Consider the following 21,375-nt stretch of genomic DNA (forward strand, 5'->3'; position numbering starts at 1 on the left):
ATAGTGGGTTCCAGTTCCGCCAGTAGACCAGCAAATCCTCCCTCTTTTGGCAAATTAGTCTCTTCCACTCGCCACTTAGTTCACGCTGGTTGTAGGCGCCAGGCAGTGAACCGCGTCTCCGCTCTTCTGTCCCGCAGCGATCGCGCAGGTCCAGGGCCCGCTCCAGGGGACCTGGCCACGGTGGCTCCTAACCCTGGCAGATAACAGGCCTCTGTGCGCTCCGCTTGACCCCAGCGCGGCCCCAAGCTCCGAGGCGGGCTGGGGGCGTCCTCACTGCGCGCCCTCTGATCATGGCTCTGGCCTCACGCCTCTAGCAGCCGCGTAAGAGCCGAGGAGCGCGCAGGGGCAGGTTCCCTGGCCGGACGCTCCCTCCCCAGGGCCCGGGTCAGGGTCAAGGTCTCGGCTCTGCTCGTACGCAGCACCGCCCCTTGGCGCAGAGCCTGCGGGAATGTGCGGGCCGCCCCAGCGCCGACCTCGCGCAGCCGGTTCTGCCGCCGCCGCTAGGGCGGAGACTGGCTGCCCGCTTGGACTAGGCGGCGGGGCGGAGCGGAGGCCGCGGGCTGGGCGGCCGCGCGGTGCGGACTGTATGTGCCTCCCACGATGGCCCGTGGGGCCTGCGCTCTGCCCGATCAGATGGAAAAGAACGTTTTAGATTGAAGTTTTAAGACGACTCTCCCGATGCCGCTTGAACTGGGTACAGGTGTGTGTAAAAACAGGTTCACAGGCTCAGTGCATTCAGTGATGATGCAACTGTGGCTGAGCGCCAAGCCCTCCGGCAGGCAACGCCGGACAGGCAGCCCTCCAAACCCACAGAGGAGCGCGACCCCTCCCCATGTCTGCACCCCACCCGCCTCTGCCCTCCTCTCTGCTCCCCAAACCTCTACTTTGGGGATAAGTATTAACTCTCCTGGCTCTGACATCCCACCTGATGAATGTCCCTCTGCAAGGATCTGGGGTTGCCCTACACGTGTTTGGGCCCTCTTTTTTTCGGGCCTCTGGCTTTAGCCATAGACCTTGGTCTTTGTCCTGCTTTCTCCTCTGCCTCACCATCACCCTGTTTTCCCTATGACCCAATCTCCTTCCAACACCCCAGTCCCTTCATCAGCAGCCCCAATCCTGATGCCTGAGCAACTTCATTAAAAGTAACTACCATCCACCATCAGCCCAGGATCACTCAGCTCCTTCAGCTGTAACCCTAGAATTCAACTCTCATAGCTATCCTCGCCTTCATTTCTTAGACTTCACAATTCTGTGGTTATTTCTGTCTCTCTATTCCCCATGCTCACTAATCTCCATCCTTAACATGCCCCCACATGCTGCCCTCCAGCTTTTTTGTCTCCATGGTCCCTGACTCAGACCTTCCCTCCTGAGTGGGGCCCCCACCTCCCTTGAATCTGGGATCACTGGCCCAGCCCAGCACAGAATCTTCTCCTGATGTTGGCCTGATGGAGTTTGTGTGTCCTGCTGGTGTCCGCATGTTGAGACTCCAGCTGCTGCCCTGCTCCAGGCCCCAGTCCCAGCCTGCATCCTCATGTGTGCTCCCAAACCTGTCAGTGGAGTCCAGAGACTTGGCAGGACCCTCTTCTGTCCAGCAGGCCTGCCACAGTCTACAGAACAAATTCCAGTTCCTGCTGCTTCTGCTGAAGGAATTGGAATCCCATTTCTTTTTCTTTTTCTTCTGTGTTTGTTTTTTGTTGTTGTTGTTGTTTTTGAGACAGTCTTGCTCTGACACCCAGGCTGGAGTGCAGTGGTACCATCTAGGCTCACTGCAACCTCTGTCTGCTGGGTTCAAGCAATTCTCATGCCTCAGCCTCCCAAGTAGCTGGAATTACAGGCGGGTGCCACCATGCCCAGCTAAATTTTTTTGTATTTTTAGTAGAGACGAGGTTTTACCATGTTGGATAGGCTGGTCTCAAACTCCTGGCCTCAAGTAATCAGCCCACCTCAGTCCCCCAAAGTGCTAGGATTATAGGCGTGAGCCACCGTGCCTAGCTGGAACCCCATTTCTTAATCTCACCTGCCATTAAAGGTCCTGCATCCTCCTGGGTCCTCCTGGAACAGAAGTTATACTAGCCTTCATGGTGAAGGAGGAGCAGCGCTTAGCCTCATCCTTCCTCCCGGCACACCCAGGGATGCTATTGGGTCAGCCAAACATTACCACCAAGAATTGGTAAAGGAAACAAAGGCTGGTTTGATTTTCAGAGTCTTGGCTGCTCCTGTTTCCTAAAATTGATAGTGACTACATCGTTACTCTCTGAGTACCTGCTGAGTATAATAAGGGACTCCCAGAAGGGGAAAGCATCGTCCTCTTCCCTGGCTTAACTAAATCCTACCCCTTCCATCAAAGCCCAAGTCCTACACAGCTGAGGGCTTAATTAGAGCCTTCCTTTATCACTCGCTGTGGTCTTCTCTGTCATTGCTGTTTCCAGAAAGAGACAGTGATGTCAACTCTGTGCCTCTGGTCAGCTCTGGAGCATCTGCCACATCTTAGGCTGGACAGCCAATCACATGCCAAGGGAGGCTGGGCTCCCCCTTCCAGGGGCTCTCAGGGTGTGTGCTGTGGATGTGTGCCCAAGAAGGTGTGTGTGTTCATGGGTCTCTCCTGCCCCAGGAGGCCTCTGCGGAGCTGTTCTTGGCCCATCACTGAGGACATGCTGTGTCCTGCCTCTGGATTCTGGATGAGAGCAGGAGTCCATCCTGTTGGGGATTCACACTAAAATACTACTTCCCACATTTGAGGATTTCTTGCACCATGAAAGACTTCGTGGGGAGGGGCCAACAGGAGATGGCTAACTTTTTACTTTGCCAAGCAAGTGCGTTCAAAATAATTACTATTGGCTGGGTGCAGTGGCTCATGCCTATAATCCCAGCAGTTTGGGAGGCCAAGGTGGGCGGATCACTTGAGGTCAGGAGTTCGAGACCAGCCTGGGCAACATGGTGAAACCCCGTCTCTACGAAAAATACAAAAATTAGGTGGGTGTGGTGGCGTGTGCCTGAAATCCCAGCTACTTGGGAGGCTGAGGCACCAAGAATCGTTTGAACTGGGGAGGCGGAGGTTGCAGTGAGCTGAGATCCTGCCACTGCACTCTAGCCTGGGCAACAGAGCGAGACTCCATCTCAAAAAAAAAAAAAAAAAAACCCCAACAAAACAAAAAACCACCATCTACTATCCCATCAGTTCATAAATAAAGACTTTCTAATTCCCAAAATATGGAAATGACATCATTTTAGATGAATATCCATTTGTTTAACTTTTTGTTTTAGAATAATTTCACACATAAAATTTGCTACAATAGTACAATGAACTCCTATATACTCTTCACCCAGATTCACCAGTTGCTAATGTTTTGCTATATTAGGTTTATGAGTTTCTTTTTAAAAAAAAAAATTTTTAAGACAGAGTCTCACTCTGTCACCCAGGCTGGAGTGCAGTGGCTCAATCTCGGCTCACTGCAACCTCTCTCTCCTGAGTTCAAGCAATTCTCCTGCTTCAGCCTCCCAAGTAGCTGAGATTACAGGTGTATACCACCATGCCCAGCTAATTTTTGTATTTTGAGTAGAAACATGGTTTCACCACGTTGGCCAAGCTGTTCTGGAACTCCTGACCTCAAATGATCCACCACCTCGGCCTCCAAAAGTGCAGGGATTACAGGCATGAGCTACTGTGCACAGCCTTGGTTTATGATTCTGTCTCTCTACATTCATACACACAGAGAAAGAGAACACGTGCACAAGACAGAATACTCCCTGTTTATATAAATTTCTTTACTGAATTATTTGAGAGTAAATTATAGACATTGCACCTCTTTACCCTGAAATACTTATGTACTATCACCAAAACCAGGAAACTTAACATCATTGATATAATATTATAATCTACATAATTGATTAAAATTTTGCCAATTATCCTAATAATGTCCCCTCTCCCTCCCCCTGCTGCTACTTCTCTCTCTTCTCCCCTTCTCCTCCTCCCCACCCTCCTTTTCTTCCTCCTTCTCTACACCCTCTTCCTCCTCTTTTTCTTTTCTTTTTCCTCTTCTAGGCATTGCTTTCTCTGGCCCAGGATCCATTCTGGGATCACACGTTGCTTTTGGTTGTCATGTCTCTTCAGTTTCCTTCAATCTGTTGACAGTTTCCTCAGGCTTTCTTTTGTCTTTCATGACATTGACATTTGTGTGTATGAAAAGTACAGGCCTGTTATTGAGTAGAAGATCCCTCAGTTGGAGTTTGTCTGATGTTTGCTCATAGTTACACTCAAGTAATGCATTTTTGCCAAAATACCACAGAAATGATACGTCCTTTCTCATTGCATGACATCAGAAGGCATATGACATTGGTTTGTCCTATTTAAGAGATGTTAACTTTGCTCTCTTAGTTAAAAGGGTGGCCACCAGATTTCTCCACTGTCAAATTACTATTTTCCCCTTTGTAATTAGTAAATAATTTGTTAAGTGGATTAATAAGTCTTTTAAAGGAAATAAAATCTTCATTTTACGTCTTCCTAAATGAGTCTCTTTTTTTTTTTTTTTTTTTTGAGTTGGAGTCTCGCACTGTTGCCCGGGCTAGAGTGCGATGGCGTGATCTTGGCTCATTGCAACCTCTGCTTCCTGGGTTCATGCGATTCTCCTGCCTCAGCCTCCTGAGTAGCTGGGATTACAGGTGCACCCCACCACAACTGACTAATTTTTTGTACTTTTAGTAGTGATGGGGTTTCACTGTGTTGGCGAAACTGGTCTCGAACTCCTGACCTTGTGATCTGCCCGCCTCAGCCTCCCAAAGTGTTAGGATTACAGGCGTGAGCCACCCCACCCGGCCAATAAGTCTTTTAAAGGAAAAAAGGCTTTTTGAAAAATTCATAACATAATCCTTATTTTGGACTGACTCTTAAAAACCCTGGCACAAGAATGCAAGCAAATTACTCATTTATCTATCAAATCCTTGAGTACTGCATGTGCCAGGTACTGCTCCAGACCCTGCCTTCTCCATCTAACTCCCTCTTTAGTCATCCTGGACAGACTGGCCCCAGGCTTGGGTCCCCAAAGTCATTTCTTGAGCCGCTTGAAGGCAGGAGCTGATACAGAGACACAGTAGGTAGTGGTTCTGGAATCTAGGGTACCCACAGTGTAACAAGGAGACCTGCTCTCAACTCTATGGATACAGCAAGGCTCTTCTGTGATGAAAGAAATAATATTGCTGACATATGTGTTTATATTTTAATTAGCTTTCTCTGAGTTACACTGTAGTAACAAATAACCCAAAACTCTTAGTGGCTTACAGTAAGAAGGGTTTATTTCTTATGCACATTTTATGTCGGCTGTGGTCATTGGTGGTTCTGCTCTGTGTTGTCCTCTCCATTCTGGGATCTGGGCAGAAGATGTAGCCTCTATTTGAAATATGTAATCCTCATGGCAGAGGGAAAAGGAAAGTGATAGAAGTCTGCCATAGTTCTTAAACCTTCTGCAGGAAAAAGCATAGTCATTTCCACTTACATTTATTGGCCACCTCAAGTCGTGTGACCATGCCCGCCATTAATGGGACAGTGAAGTGTATTCCTCCTAAAAAGGAGTGCCGCAAGTCACATAGCAAAAGGAGAGGACGTATAATCACCTCACAGGAAAGGATAGAATAAATCAGAACCAATAATGCAACCAACTATGGTAGAATTCTTTTTTTTTTTTAATTGAAACAGAGTTTCACTCTTGTTGTCCAGGCTGGAGTGCAGTGGTGCGATCTCGGCTCACTGCAACCTCCGCCTCCCGGGTTCAAGCAATTCCCCTGCCCCTTCTGAGTAGCTAGGATTACAGGCGCCTGCCACCATGCCTGGCTACTTTTTTGTATTTTTAGTAGAGACGGGGTTTCACCATGTTGGCCACACTGGTCTCGGACTCCTGACCTCGGGTGATCCACCCGCCTCGGCATCCCAAAGTGCTGGGATAACAGGTGTGAGCCACCGCACCCAGCCGGTAGAATTATTTTATACAGGTTCTCTGCACCAACCTTCCAATTTACAGAAAACAGAGAGGGCCAGAGGAACAAGTTAAACAACACCATGAAGAAACACTCACTCAATCCAAAATGTGGAACATTCTGTAAGAAAGCTGGCCTGGAGTCTTCAAAAAGACAATGTTATAGAAAAAGAAAGAAGCGACTCTTCCAGCTTAAAGGATACAACAATTCATAAGCTTGGATTGAATCTGATTTTTAAAAATCTATAATTAGGGACAATTGGGTAAAATGTTATATAAACTAAATATTAGATGATATTAGAGAATTATTGTTAACTTTTTAGGCATGATAATGATTTGGTAGTTATGTAGGGGAATGTCCCTCTTTTAGGAGATACATGCAAATATATTCAGAGGTGAAGTGACATAACATTTGCAATTTACTGTCAAAAGGTTAAGCAAAAAAGTATTCATGGCTGGGCATGGTGGCTTATGCCTATAATCCCAGCACTTTGAGAGGCCGAGGTGGGCAGATCACCTGAGGTCGGGAATTCAAGACCAGTCTGACCAACATGGAGAAACCCTGTCTCCACTAAAAATACAAAATCAGCTGGGCGTGGTGGCGCATGCCTGAAATCCCAGCTCCTCGGGAGGCTGAGGCAGGAGAATCGTTTGAACCCAGGAGGCGGATGTTGTGGTGAGCCGAGATTGTGCCATTGCACTCCAGCCTGGGCAACAAGAGAGAAACTCCATCTCGAAATATATATATATATATATATTCATATATATATATATATATATTAAGAGAGAGAGCAAAGTTGTATAATGCTTAAAATGTTGAAGCTTGGTGGAGAGTGGAGGGGTGTTAATACTATTCCTTCAAATTTGCTGTTTTTAAAATTCGTAAAAATAAAAAAATAGGAGAAGTATATAGGTGTAGTTGTGATTAATAAAAATAAAGCAGCAGAGTGCAGTGGCCTCACACCTGTAATCCCAGCAGTTTGGGAGTCTGAGGCGGGTGGATCACGAGGTCAGGAGTTTAATACCAGCCTGACCAACATGGTAAAACCCCGTCTCTATTAAAATCAGAAAAATTAGCCAGTCATGGTGGTGGGCGCCATTAATCCCACTACTCAGGAGGCTGAGGCAGGAGAATCCCTTGAACCCAGGAGGCGGAGGTTGCAGTGAGCCGAGACTGCACCATTGCACTCCAGCCTGGGCAACAGAGCGAGACTTGGTCTCAAAAAATAAATAAATAAATAAATAAAGCTCACTTTAAAACGTTTCTGAATTTATCTTAAACAAAGTAACATGAGGAGAAAAAGAAAAATTATTTTGAAAAAGAATAAAATGTTTCTGAACTTATAGTATTTTTTAAATCGTTATAATTTTCTCTATTGGTTTAATCTCCACTAACATATGAGGAGAAAGCCCTTAATTTTTATTTTATTTTATCTTAATTTTTTTAGAGACAGGGTCTCAGTCTGTCAACCAGGCTGGAGTGCAGTGCCACGATCATAGCTCACTGTAGCCTCAAACTCCCAGCACTTTGGGAGGCTGAGGCAGGAGGATCACTTGAGCCCACGAATTTGAAGCTGTAGTGAGCTATGATCACACTACTGCACAAAGTGAGACCCTGTCTCAAAAAAATTAAAAATAAATAAATAAGGTAGAAAGCCTCCTAATTAAGCCTTTCTGGAAAGTCTTAACTAATATACTGTATTATATGAAACACCTTACAAACTTCATATCCACTTTGTCTTGGGAATTTAACTAAGAAAATAACCGTGGATTTCTGTAAAGATTCAGCAACAAGGAAGTTCATCCCAGCATTATTTACTTCAGTGAAAAAAAAATGGGTATAATTTAAGTGTTCCAACAATAGTTGGTTAAATAAACTATGGCCCAGTCACCCAAAGAAAGGAATACAATACAGCCATCAAAAATTATGTTGTGGGCCGGGCGTGGTGGCTCATTCCTGTAATCCCAGCATTTTGGGAGGCTGAGGTGGGTGGATCATTTGAGGCCAGGAGTTTGAGACCAGCCTGAGCAACATGCGAAACCCCATCTCTACAAAAAATACAAAAATTAACCAGGTGTGGTGGTACATGTCTGTAATCCCAGCTAACTCAGGAGGCTGAGGTGGGATGATTGCTTGAGCCCAGAAGGCTAAGGCTGCAGTGACCAGAGACTGCACCACTGCACTCCAGCCTAGGTAATAAAGCAAGACCATGTCTCCAAATAATAAAATAAAATAAAAGGTATTGCAGAACAACAAGTGAAAGATACTCATACAATGTATTTAACAAGCGGAAAGATACTCGTACAGTATATTTAGTTTATGAAACAACAGTATGTACTGTATAATCCTGTTTTTGTTAAAAAAGAAAAAAAAACTTAGAAAAAAGACTGGAAGAATATACACTCAAGTGCCTAATCTTGGTTATCTCTGGAGGTTGGATTTACAGATAATTTTTATTATTTTATTTTTCCTTATATCTACTTTAAAAATGTTATAAAGTGAACGTGAATTACTTTTAAATTAAGAAAAAAACATAAAAATGATATTTGAAGGAAGGCTACTGAATTGCCAAATATTTTCTTCTGAAGAACATGAAGGAGCCCCCTTGTGGGTCCCTGGACCCTTAATCAGAGCTGAGACCAACCCAAGCCGCAAGGTGGCAGTGCTGTTCGCTGAGGCTGCCCTCGGGCTGAGCACTCTTGGGCCACACCCCTGAGAGTGCCCCCTCCCTGTTTCCCTTTTACCCCAACACACATGGGCACCCCCTGAAAGAAGAGACAACTTGGTGTGCACAGCTGCTCTGCCCATCTTTGCACCTAAGTCCAGGGTGACAGGGGAGTGGAGACGACAAATCAAGAATGTCCTTTCCTTGGAGGAAACTGGGAGGCTTCCCCCAACAACCATTGTCTCTAGATGTGGCTCCAGCTGCCAGATTGTGTGCGTGTGTGTGTGTGTGTGTGTGTGTGTGTGTGTGTGTATTCTGCATGTTTTGCTTATTGTATCGTTTTTCTTGGATGTTGTGTATTTGTTTTAATGTTTAGAACTTGTTCTTTTATTTCAGGACAATATGAACAGAACACAATGTTGAAGAAAATACATTTACTTTGTACCCAATTCTATGCATATTTTCTTCTGCTTTCCAGTCCACACATTGTTCATCATATTGGAAATCCTCTCTATACCTGCTTTGAAGCAGGATCAATGCACTATACTGATATAATTTCAGCAAATAACTACTGACATGAATTCATAAATGGCATCATTTTGCATTCTGCTCTGTAGGCTTATAATAAAAGTACTTCGTCTACAAAGCAATAATGCAACTTTATTTATAAAATCATTTTCCAATTAAGAAAATTTTCAATGGTTTATAAAAGTGGACATTTGCACAATCTTTTTCATAATTCATGAAATTGTTTAAAGTGTAAAATTCAGTATTTTTTAGTATATTCACAGAATTCTGCAACATCACCACAATAAATTTTAGAATATAATTGAATCTTGAACAATGTGGAGGTTAGGGGTACCAGCCTCCCTGCAGCTAAAAATCCATGTATAACTTTTGACTCCCCCAGAGCTTAACTACTAATAGCCTTCTGTTTACCTGAAGCCTTACTGATAACATAAACAGTTGATTAACGCATATTTTGTATGCTATATGTATTATACTCTTACAATAAAGTAAGCTAGAGAAAAGGAATGCTATCAGGAAACTCATAAGAAAGAAAAAACTATGTTTACTATTCATTAAGTGGAAGTGGATCATCATAAAGATCTTCATCCTTGTCATCTTCGCGTTGAGTAGGCTGAGGAGGAGGAGGAGGAAAACGGGTTGGTCTTGCTGTCTTGGGGTGGCACAGTCAGAAGAAACTTTGTCTATCAGTGGACCAGTGCAGTTCAAACCTGTGTTGTTCAAGAGTCAACTGTATTTTCATCACCCCCGAAAAAGAAACCCTATATCCATTAGCAGTCACTCCTCATTTCCTCTATATATTTGCCTATTCTAGACATTGCATATAGATGGGATTATACAACGCGTGTCTTTTGTGACACTTTTCTCATTTGGCATAACGTTTTCAAGGTTCATCCATGTTGTAGCATGTATCAGTACTTCATTCCTTTGTAGTGCCAAATAATATTCCATTGTATGGAATTTTATTTATCCATCCATCAATGGATGGATATTTGGGTTATTTCCACTTTGGGCTACTATGAATAATGCTGCTATGGATATTCATATACACGTTTTTGTGTGGGCTATACCTAGGAGTGAAATTGCTGCATCATATGACTGTTTTCCAAAGTGGATGCACCATTGTACGTTCCCACTAACAATGTATGAGGGTTCCAGTTTCTCTACATCCTCGCAGACTCTTGTTATTGTCTATCTTTTTGATAATAGCCATCCTAATGAGTGTTAAGTGGTATCTCATTGTAGTTTTGATTTGCCTTTCCATGATGGCTAGTGGCCATTTATGTATCTTCTTTGGAGCTATGTCTATTCAGATCCTTTGCCTATTGTTTAATTGGGTTATTTGTCATTTTATGATTGAGTTGTTAAAGTTCTTCATAAATTCTGGACAGCAGTCCCTTATCAGGTATCTGATTTGCAGATATTTTATGCCATTCTGTGAATTGTCTTTTCACCTTCCTAGTGGTGTTCTTTGAAGCACCAAAATTTATAATTGTGATAAAGTCCAGTTTATCTATTTTTTTCTTTTGTCACTTGTGCTTTGGCCCATCCCAAGGTCACAAATATTATTCCTATATTTTCTTCCTATATTTCTTCTAAGAAATATATGGTTTCTCCAAAGTAATGCAGATTATTTTAAAAAAGAGAAAAAAAGAAATATATGGCATGTAGGGTGTCAGATAGGGGTCCAATTTCATTCCTTTGCAGTTGGATATCCAGTTGTCCCGACACCATTTGTTAAAAATACTATTTTTTTCTCCATTCAATTGTCTTGGCACTCGTTGAAAATCAATTAATCATAAATGAAAGGGTATATTTCTGGACTCACAATTCTATTCTATTGCTTTATGTCTATCCTTATGGCAGTACCACACTGTCTTGATTACCACGGTTTTATAGGAAGTTTTGAAATTAGGAAGTGTGAGCCCTCCAACTTTGTTCTTCTTTTTCAAGACTGTTTTGGCTATTCTGGATTCCTGGAATTTCTATATGAATTTTAGAATCAGCTTGTCAATTTCTACCAAAAAATCCAGCTGTGATTTTGCTGTAGATTGCAATGAATCTGTAGATCATTTTGGGGAAAACTGGCATCTTAACCATGTTAAGTCTTCTGATCAATGAACATAGAACGTCTTTCCATTAATTTAGGTGTACATCTGCTTTTTAAATGTTACTGGGCAGGGAGCTAAAATATCAGATGGTTCTAGTTTATTCTCAAACACTTGGGTACCTTGAGTAAAGCCCGTTAAGCATGTAGATGTCACTCAGCAAAGCCTGAGGAGGACAGTCCCTACCTTTGCAATACAGACAGTTGCTCAGCATAACTCAGAGGTGCTGCCACAGGTTTCTGGTTTTCCTTTCTTTTTTTTTTTTTTTTTTTTTTGAAACTATTTCGCTCTTGTTGCCCAGACTGAAGGGCAGTGGCGCAGTCTCACTCACTGCAACTTCGGTCTCCAGGGTTCAAGCGATTCTCCCGCCTCAACCTCCCGAGTAGTGGGGATTATAGGTGTATGCCACCACGCCTGGCTAATTTTTGTATTTTTAGTAGAGAGTGAGTTTTCGCCATGTTAGTCAGGCTAGTCTTCAACTCCTGAACTTACCTAAGGTCAGGAGTTTGAGACTAGCCTGGCCAACATAGTGAAACCTCGTCTCTACTAAGTGATCCACCCACCTCAGCCTCCCAAAGTGCTGGGATTACAAGAGTGAGCCACTGTACCTGGCCAGCTGCTGGTTATCTGTTACAAGAAAAGGTGGATAAGCGCTGGGCGCGGTGGCTCATGCCTGTAATCCCAGCACTTTGGGAGGCTGAGGTGGGCGGATCACCTGAGGTCAGAAATTCAAGACCAGCCTGACCAACATGGAGAAACCCCGTCTCCACTAAAAATACAAAATTAGCCAGGCATAGTGGCGCATGCCTGTAATCCTAGCTACTCAGGAGGCTGAGGCAGGAGAATTGCCTGAACCTGGGAGGCGGAGGTTGTGGTGAGCCAAAATCCCGCCATTGCGCTCTAGTCTGGGCAACAAGAGCGAAACTCCATCTCAAAAAAAAAAAAAAAAAAGGAAAAGGTGGATAAGTCTCTCTGGATTTATTTTCCTTACCTGTAAAAAGGAAATAACCATAATTACCTCAACTACTTCAGTAAAATTGTGTTGAACAAATTTTTTGAATTATAAAAGTAAATAGGTAAAAGATAGTTTATTAAATAGGATATAAAAAGGGTCAATAAACAAATGAAAATATGCTCAATATCAATAGCCAACTGAGAAATGCAAATTAAAGCCACAGTGAAATACACACCCACCAGAATGGCTAAAATTAAAAAGACTGATACTACCAAGTCCTGATGAACACATGGAACAATTAGAACTCTCATTCATTGCTGGTGGGAGTGTTAAATGGGACAACCACTTTAGAAAACATATTGGCAGTTTTTAAAAATAAAACTAACAGACATAACAGTAGTTCCATTTTGTGGTATTTACCCAAGATAAAAGAAAATGTATATTCACAGAACAGCTGTACATGAATGTTCATAGCTGTTTTATTCACAGTAGCCAAAAACTGGACACAAATATCAGTTGACGGGAGAATGGATAAGTAAATTGTGGTATATCCAGAACAATTAAAGACAAGTCAGTAATTTAAAAGAAGAACAAATTATTGATACACACAACATGCATAATCTTTTTTTTTTTTTTTTTGAGACGGGAGTCTGGCTCCGTTGCCTAGGCTGGAGTGCGATGGCGCGATCTCGGCTCTGCAAGCTCCAGCCTCCCAGGTTCACGCCATTCTCCTGCCTCAGCCTCCCGAGTAGCTGGGACTATAGGCACCCGCCACCACGCCCAGCTAATTTTTTGTATTTTTAGTAGAGACGGGGTTTCACCGTGTTAGCCAGGATGATCTCGATCTCCTGACCTCGTGATCCGCCCACCTCGGCCTCCCCAAAGTGCTGGGATTACAGGCCTGAGCCACCGCGCCCGGCCACAGCATGCATAATCTTAAAAATATTATGTTGAGTGAAAGAAGCCAGACACAAAAGAGTATGTACTGTATAACTGGATTTATGTAAAATTCTAGAATGGACAAAACTAAGCTATAGGGACAGCAGATCAGTGGTTGCCTGGGGCTTATGGGGGTTGGGGCAATTGGCTGCAAAGAGGCATGAGAGAACTTTCTGGAATGATGGAAAGGCTCTGTCTTCATTGGGGTGGTGGTTACATGTGTGTATACCTTTGGAAAAATTCATCAAGCTGTTCTTTTGCTTTCTTTTTTTTTTTTTTTTTTGGAGACTGGGTCTTGTTCTGTTGCTCAGGTTTTCTACAGCCTCGACCTCCTGGGGTCAAGCAATCCTCCTGCCTCAGCCTCCTGTGTAGCTATGATTACAGGCCTATGCCACTATGCCCAGCTAATTTTTTAATTTTTTGTAGAGGCAGAGTCTCGCTATGTTGCCCAGGCTGGTCTCCAACTCCTGGGGCTCAAGCATTCCCCTCACTCGGCTTCCCAAAGTGCTGGGATTACCGGCATGAGTCATCATGCCCAGCCAAGCTGTTCTTTTTTTTTTTTTTTGAGATGGAGTCTCACTCTATCGCCCAGGCTGGAGTGCAGTGGCACGATCTCAACTCACTGCAACATCTGCCGCCCGGATTCAAGCAATTCTTCTGCCTCAGCCTCCAGAGTAGCTCGGATTACAGGCGCCTGCCACTGTGCCTGGCTAATTTTGTTGTATTTTTAGTTGAGATGGGGTTTTACCGTCTTGGCCGGGCTGGTCTCGAACTCCTGACCTCGTGATCCACTTACCTTCGACTCCCAAATTGGTGGGATTACAGGCGTGAGCCACTGCGCCCGGCCAATTTTTGTATTTTTAGTAGAGATGGGGTTTCACTATGTTGGCTAGGCTAGTCTCAAACTCCTGACCTTAGGTAATCCGCCCGCCTCAGCCTCCCAAAGTGGTGGGATTACAGGCATGAGCCACCATGTATGGCTGAGCCCTCTTCCTCTAAAGTCTCCCCAAACTATGTTATGTCTCCTAAATTTTGAAAAAGTCCTTCTAAATATTCTAAAGCCACACTCTTTTAGACTTATTTCCAAGACCTCAGGGAGGTCTCCTCTTCCTCTAAAGTCTCCCCAAACTATGTTATGTCTCCTAAATTTTGAAAAAGTCCTTCTAAATATTCTAAAGCCACACTCTTTTAGACTTATTTCCAAGACCTCAGGGAGGCCTACCAGTCCTTCTCAGGCCACTATAACTGACCTGAAGTGTCCTCTTACCCAGACCTCAGCTCCTTTGACCTCACCCTGGCAGGCCACTGGGACCTCGCCTGCTCCTCAGAGCTGACCCTGCCTGACACCCCTTGTTTCTCCCTTAAGCTTTGAGTGCAGAGACCCAGGACATTCAGGATTCAGCCACAGGTGCTCAGGGAATACTGGGTGGCCTCTGGCCTGGGTTCTCCAAGCCTTAGAAGCCACCCACCCACAATGTCTGGTCCACCCAATGCCCTGGCCCTTGGAAGCTCATACTTTGGTGTCTCTCCTTAGGTATAAATAAAATAGTGTCAATAATTACATATCTTTGTCCTTGGCCTTTTTTTTTTTTTTTCTCTCCATGACCTGCAAGTCACCGTGGATGGTGGCTGGGGTGGTTGGGCTTTACTGTTCTTTCCCACTGAGAGTGCAGACGAAAGACCTCTGCAACAACACCTGTGAACTGCCTGGTGCTTGCGTGGGCCCCCTGCGGCCTCACCTCACACAATGTGGGCTGTGTAGACCAGAGCCAGAGAAAGTTAAAGCTGCTCATGCACTAGGGATAAACACAATTGACAGTGGTTACTGTCCTTCCAGAACATTTTTTTCATGAAAATATGTGGGCTTGTTTGTAAGTGTGTGTTGGGGGGTCATTTGTTTTTAACAGGCTGGGCTCATGCTCTTTCAGCTCAATAAATATTTATTGATTAGCTACTGTATGCCAGGTACTGTTTTATATAACTGAAAATAATACTGTAACTTGCTGTTTTTTCTTAAAAGCATAAAATCTTTCCACATCAGTACATAATGATCTCCATCATTATTATTGACAGTCACATGGTAGTCCATAGCAAGGCAGTTTCACAACTCCAGAATTTAACTAATTTTAGACATTCAGATTGTCTCCATATACTTTTCCATTACAAATAATGCTGCAGTGAATGCCTTTGTCATATGACCTTGTACACATTTGTAAATATTTCTAATAGACTCCTATAAGAGAAACTGCTTAATTAGAACAAATGTGCTGGCTGGGCACAGTGGCTCACACCTGTAATCCCAGCATTTTCGGAGGCCGAGGCGGGCGGATCACCTAAGGTCAGGAGTTCAAGACCAGCCTGGCTAACATGGCAAAAACCCATCTCTACTAAAGATACAAAAATTAGCTGGGCATGGTGGCATGTGCCTGTAGTCTTGGCTTCTCAGGATGCTGAGGCAGGAGAATCGCTTGAACCTGGGAGGCGGAGGTTGCAGTGAGCGCCACTGCACTCCAGCCTGGGTGATAAAGCGAGACTCTGACTCATAAAAATAATAATAATAAAGTAAATATACTGAATTTTTTATTTTACTTTCTTTTTTGAGACAGGGTCTTGCCAGAGCAGCAGTACACCGAGACAGCAGTACAGTTATGTGATCTCAGCTCACTGCAACCTCTGCCTCCCAGGTTCAAATGATCCTCCCGTCTCAGCCTTCCAAGTAGCTGGGATTATAGGTGCAGGCCACCACGCTCGGCCAATTTTTGTATTTTTAGTAGAGACAGGCTTTCACTGTGTTGCCTAGGCTGGTCTCGAACTGCTTTTTTTTTTTTTTGTAACATAGTCTCACTCTGTCACCTAGGCTAGAGTGCAGTGGCACGATCTCAGCTCACTGCAACCTCCGCCTCCCGGGTTCAAGCATTTCTCCTGCCTCAGCCTCCCGAGTAGCTGGGACTACAGATGTGGGCCACCATGCCTATCTAATTTTTGTATTTTTAGTAGAGACAGGGTTTCACCATGTTGCCCAGGCTGATCTCGAACTCCTGATCTCAAGCGATCCACCCGCCTTGGCCTCCCAAGGTGCTGGGATTACAGGCGAGAGCCACTGCACCCCACCGAATGTTCTTAATTGTTGTACATAGGTGCTATGGTTTGAATATTTGTAGCCTCCAAAACTCTTGTTGAAACTTAATCCCCAGTGTGGCAGTATTGGGAAGTGGGGTCTTTAAGAGGTGATTGGATAATGAGGGCTCTGCTCTCTCACAGATGGGTTCTTTCATTCATAAATTCGTGGATTAATGGGTTACTGTGGGAGGGGAGCTGGTGGCTTTATAAGAAGAGGAAGAGAGACCTGAGCTAGCACATTAGCATGTTCAGCCCCCTCACCATGTGGTGCTGTGCTCTGCCTTGGGACGCTGAAGAGAGTTCCCACCAGCAAGAAGGCTCTCACCAGATACAGCCCCTTGACCTTGGACTTCTCAGCCTCCATAAGAGTAAGAAATACACTTCTTTTCTTTATAAATTGCTCAGTTTTAGATATTCTGTTATAAGCAACAGAAAACAGACTAAGATACCAGGTATCAAGATTGTACCCATTCATTCTGTTACTACTAGTGTACAAGAAGGCCCTTTCCCCTACTCCCTGTGGCCTATCTTCAGTAATTTTGTCAATTTGATAGATAAAAATGGGCAATAATCTTTTCAACAGAAATCAGCCTCAGCGGTCGATACTGACTGAGCAGTTTACAACCTTCAGCACAGGGCACTTCTAAAGTGTAAACTGAGAGAGGCGAAGCTCTGGCCGCTCTCATGGGGAAGATTCGGATTTGGCTAACACTTGCACGGTCAGTCATGTACGTTCACACACTTGGTCTTCTTTCTCCCTCACTACCACCCTCTAAGGTAAATGTCATTATCTCATTTTTTCAGATGAGGAAACAGGCCCAGAGAGACTAACTTCTCTAAATCAAAAAGTTAAGAAGTAACAGCCCAGGGGGTGGGGGAGTCTGAGAGTGAAGGGAAGAGTAGCAGAGGCAAGGCCATCATTAACCCTGGAGCTTGCGTGGAGACAGGGCTGGGTCTCAAGGCAAGGCCAGACCAAGGGAGGAGTGGAGGAGGGAATGACATGAAATTCTTTGCCATGGGCTGCAGACTGTGGAATCTGTTTTGCCTGTGCTCAAGGCTTGTCCTGGTTGGGCATGAGGTAGAGGCTGCAAAGAGTCCAGGGCCCTCAAATCCAGGGAGGGGAAGATGCCAGGTCTGGTAATGCAGAAGGCCTGAGGACAGAGTGGGCAGGGATGTTACCCTGGTGATGACGGAGGTGGGTTGGAGTTGATTATATGGGTGCAGGCCTTGTCCACAAGCGAATGGGAAACTTCTTCCGTCCTCCTAGCTGGCCTGCCCAAAGCCCTTAGCACAGATCCCATTTCTCAAAAAACTATTAAAAAAAAAGAGAAGAAAAGAAAAGTAAAAGAAAACCCCTCAACAGTCCTCTTTGCATAATGATGGCTCTGAGCCTGGGATTTCCAAGGACAGACTCGTGTCTAACCACCTCTGGCTCCAGCACGTGCTGAGTGGTATTCAGTGCTCAGCATTCTGAAGAAATATTTTCAGCAGTCTTTGGGTGGGGACCCAGTAGGCAGCTAAGTGCCTTTGTCTGGAGATTCTCTTCCCCGGTGAAGGTCAGCTCAGCTGGACAGGCTTTCAGGGTCACAGAAACCTCTGTGGACCCACACGTACACTAGAAGCAGCCACTCTGCAGGGGTGGCTTCATCTCAGCCCCTTTTCCCACACAACCTTGGTGCACAATATGCTACTCTCTGCCAGGGGTCTTAAGGGGAAGCTTAACACATGGCAGCATCACTGGAGTGGTGGTTTGCCAGTGTTTTCAGATGACAGAGGTCCGAAGAATACAGAAAAGGGCCTTGCATCCTGAACCTGGTGAAATTGTGGCCCAGGATCACAGGAAAAGAACACACCTTTCCTCAGTCTTTTTATTTGTGAAAATAGTACAAATAATAGAAATTCTATTCTTTGGTTGGTTATGTGTTTATTCTTAGGAAATGCATTTATATGCAGAGAGAAAAAGCAGAGGGAGAGAGAGCAAGCACATGCACATAATGTGGTAACGTCAGTGAATCTGGGGAAAAGGTATTTGGAAATTCCTTGTACATTCAACTTTTCTGTAAGTTTGAAATTGTATCAAAATAAAAAGTGAGTACTCTCTTCCTGCAGTGCATATACTAAAATTGGAACATACAGAGATTAGCATGGCCCCTGCGCAAGGATGATCAGATGGTTTGGATGGTTTTTTTTTTTTTTTTTTTTTTGAGACGGAGTCTCGCTCCATCGCCCAGGCTGGAGTGCAGTGGCGCAATCTCGGTTCACTGCAAACTCCGCCTCCCGGGTTCACACCATTCTTCTGCCTCAGCCTCCTGAGTAGCTGGGACTACAGGCACCCGCCACTGCGCCTGGCTAATTTTTTGTGTTTTTAGTAGAGACGGGGTTTCAGTGTGTTAGCCAGGATGGTCTCGATCTCCTGACCTCGTGATCTGCCTGCCTCGGCCTCCCAAAGTGCTGGGATTACAGGTGTGAGCCACTGCGCCCAGCCGGTTGGGATGGTTTGTCCCTTCCAAATCTCATGTTAAAATGTGACCTCAGGCCGGGCGTGGTGGCTCACGCCTGAAATCCCAGCATTTTGGGAGACCAGGGTGGGTGGATCACCTGAGGTCAGGAGTTCGAGACCAGCCTGGCCAACATGGTGAAACCCCATCTCTACTAAAAATACAAAAAGTGAGCCAGGTGTGGTAGCACATGCCTGTAATCCCAGCTACTTGGGAGGCTGAGGCAGGAGAACTACTTGAACCTGGGAGGTAGAGGTCACAGTGAGCCAAGATTGTGCCATTGCACTCCAGCCTGGGCAACAAGAGCGAAACTACATCTCAAAAAAAAAAAAAAAAAAAAAGTGACCTCCAATGTTGGAGGTGGGCCTAATGGGAGATGTTTGGGTCATGGGAGCAGATGCCTCATGAATGGCTTGGTGCTGTCCTTATGGTAGTGAGTGAGCTCTCACTCTGAGTTCACGTGAGATCTGGTTGTTTAAAAGAGCCTGGCACCTCCTCTCTCTCTTCCTCTCTCTCTCTCTCTCTCTGGTTGTTTAAAAGAGCCTGGCACCTCCTCTCTCTCTCTCTCTCTTGCTTGGTCCCTCTCTTGCCATTTGACACACTAGGTCCGCTTTGCCTTCCACCATGATTGTAAGCTTCCTGAGGCCTCACCAGCAGCAGATGCTGGTGCCATGCTTCTCATACAGCCTGTAGAACCGTAAGCCAAATAAACCACTTTTCTTTATAAATTACCCAGTCTCAGGTATTCCTTTTTTTTTTTTTTTTTCGAGACAGGATCTCACTCTGTCACCCAGGCTGGAGTGCAGTGGCACAATCTTGGAACTGACTCCCGGGCTCAAGTGATACTCCCACCTTAGTTAGCTTCCTGGGTAGCTGGGATTATAGGCGTGCGCCACCACCCGGCTAATTTTTGTATTTTTTGTAGAAACAGGGTTTTGCCATGTTGCCCAGGCTGGTCTTGAACTCCTGAGCTCAAGCAATCCACCCATCTCAGCCTTCGAAAGTGCTGGGTTTACAGGCATGGGCCACCGCACCTGGCCAGATATTCCTTTAGAGCAATGCAAAGTGGACTGATACAGATGACATGCAAATTTGTGAAGTGTTCCATATTTTTTACTGCATGTTCTTATTTATAAGTGGGAGCTAAATGTGTACACATGAACACAGAGTGTGGAATAGTAGACACTAGAGACTTGGGAGGGTAGGAGGGTGGGAGGTGGGTGAAGGATAGGAAATCAGGGGGTACAATGTGCATTATTTAGATGATGGTTACACTAAAAGCCCAGACTTCACCACTGTGTAATATATCTATGTAACAAAACTTCACCTATACCCCTTAAATTTATATTTCTTTTTTTTATTTTTTTTTTGAGACAGAGTCTCACTCTGTCACCCAGGCTGGAGTGCAGTGGCGGGACCTCAGCTCACTGCAACCTCCGCCTCCCAGGTTCAAGTGATTCTCCTGCCTCAGCTTCCCGAGTAGCTGATATTACAGGTGTGAGCCACCGTGCCTGGCCAAATTTATATTTTTAAAAAGTAACAAAAAGAATTACAAAAACCAGAGGAGCATTTTTAGGTAAATTAATCTTCATTCCCACAAGACTAGCGCAAGATTGGGTTTAAATTTTGCATAGATTTTGATTTTTGTTGTTGTTGTTGTTTGAGACAGGGTCTTGCTCTGTCACCAAGGCTGGAATGCAGAGGCATGATCACCACTCTCTGCAGCCTCAACCTCCTGAGCTCAAGCAATCCTCCTACCTCAGCCTTCCAAGTAGCTGGCACCACAGACACACATCACCACACTTGGCTAATTTTTTTTAGAGATGGGGTCTATGTTGCTCAGGCTGCTCTCAAACTCCTGACTCAAGCGATCTACCCACCTTGGCTTCCTAAAGATTTTGTGTTTTTTTTTTAAATATGAAAAGACATGTTATTATTATTATTAGTGCATACACCAGATTGCACTGTCTCCAATGGCAAATGAGGCAGAGGGTAATATTTCTCTTTAATTCCCCAAGAACCTCAATATCATCTGTCTTCTGGAGGACCCGGTTTCTTCTGACATCTGTGCTAATGTCCACGAAGATGCCAACCGTACTTAGCATAAAGAACATTTTGCTAAGTTGTTCTATTATGGGTTCTCGCTCAAGGTGTTCACTTTTTTCTTCTCTAGTTTTCAGCACTTGACCATGTGTTTCTTCATTATTATACACAGGATCTGGTCAAGGGATAGGTTTTGTGCGTTCCTATGGAATGTCTATAGAAGGATGGTAACATACTATTGTCCTGGCATCAGGTGTCAAAGCAAATTCTACTTTGCAATTGTAGTCACCTGGAAAAGAAGAGTATGTAGATTTATGACAAACATAAGGCTCCATTTTGGATTGAAGATAAATGTTTCCAGATAGTTCTCTTTGATATCACCCGTCTTACTGCTGCTACTGCCATGTAGCAAGACGCTTATCAGGTAGTATGAAAAAAGATGCTTCAAAGAGAATCTGCTTCTGGGCACATTAATTTTCATCCCTGCTTCACAGCTGCTCACCATAAGCCCATCATCTTGTCTCCTTATTTTTGCATAGATCTTAAATTATT

At 44.5% G+C, this 21,375-nt stretch overlaps 1 protein-coding gene, 1 non-coding gene and 1 pseudogene across 4 annotated transcripts in view; 1 reads left to right on the top strand and 2 right to left on the bottom strand.

Annotated features, from left to right (window-relative positions):
* Positions 1–905: 905 nt before the first annotated feature.
* Positions 906–21,375, bottom strand: part of CCDC32 (coiled-coil domain containing 32) — a 53,021-nt gene continuing 32,551 nt past the window's right edge. The window contains exon 4 of one of the 3 annotated variants that reach the window (XM_057299932.2): positions 906–9,870. In XM_057299932.2, coding sequence (XP_057155915.1) covers positions 9,828–9,870 — 43 coding nt within the window. In that variant the 3' untranslated portion in view covers positions 906–9,827. Of the gene's footprint in view, positions 9,871–19,701; positions 21,113–21,375 lie in introns of those variants that run through there. The other 2 variants (XM_063596552.1, XM_034938541.3) reach the window with 2 other exon arrangements.
* Positions 18,375–18,478, top strand: LOC112437214 (U6 spliceosomal RNA). The gene has a single exon (XR_003025856.1). It is a non-coding gene; the product is annotated as a U6 spliceosomal RNA (small nuclear RNA).
* Positions 20,809–21,372, bottom strand: LOC134729066 (large ribosomal subunit protein mL42-like; annotated as a pseudogene).

The sequence above is a fragment of the Pan paniscus genome, chromosome 16 (assembly GCF_029289425.2).
Source record: "Pan paniscus chromosome 16, NHGRI_mPanPan1-v2.0_pri, whole genome shotgun sequence".
In the NCBI taxonomy this organism is placed as follows: domain Eukaryota; kingdom Metazoa; phylum Chordata; class Mammalia; order Primates; family Hominidae; genus Pan; species Pan paniscus.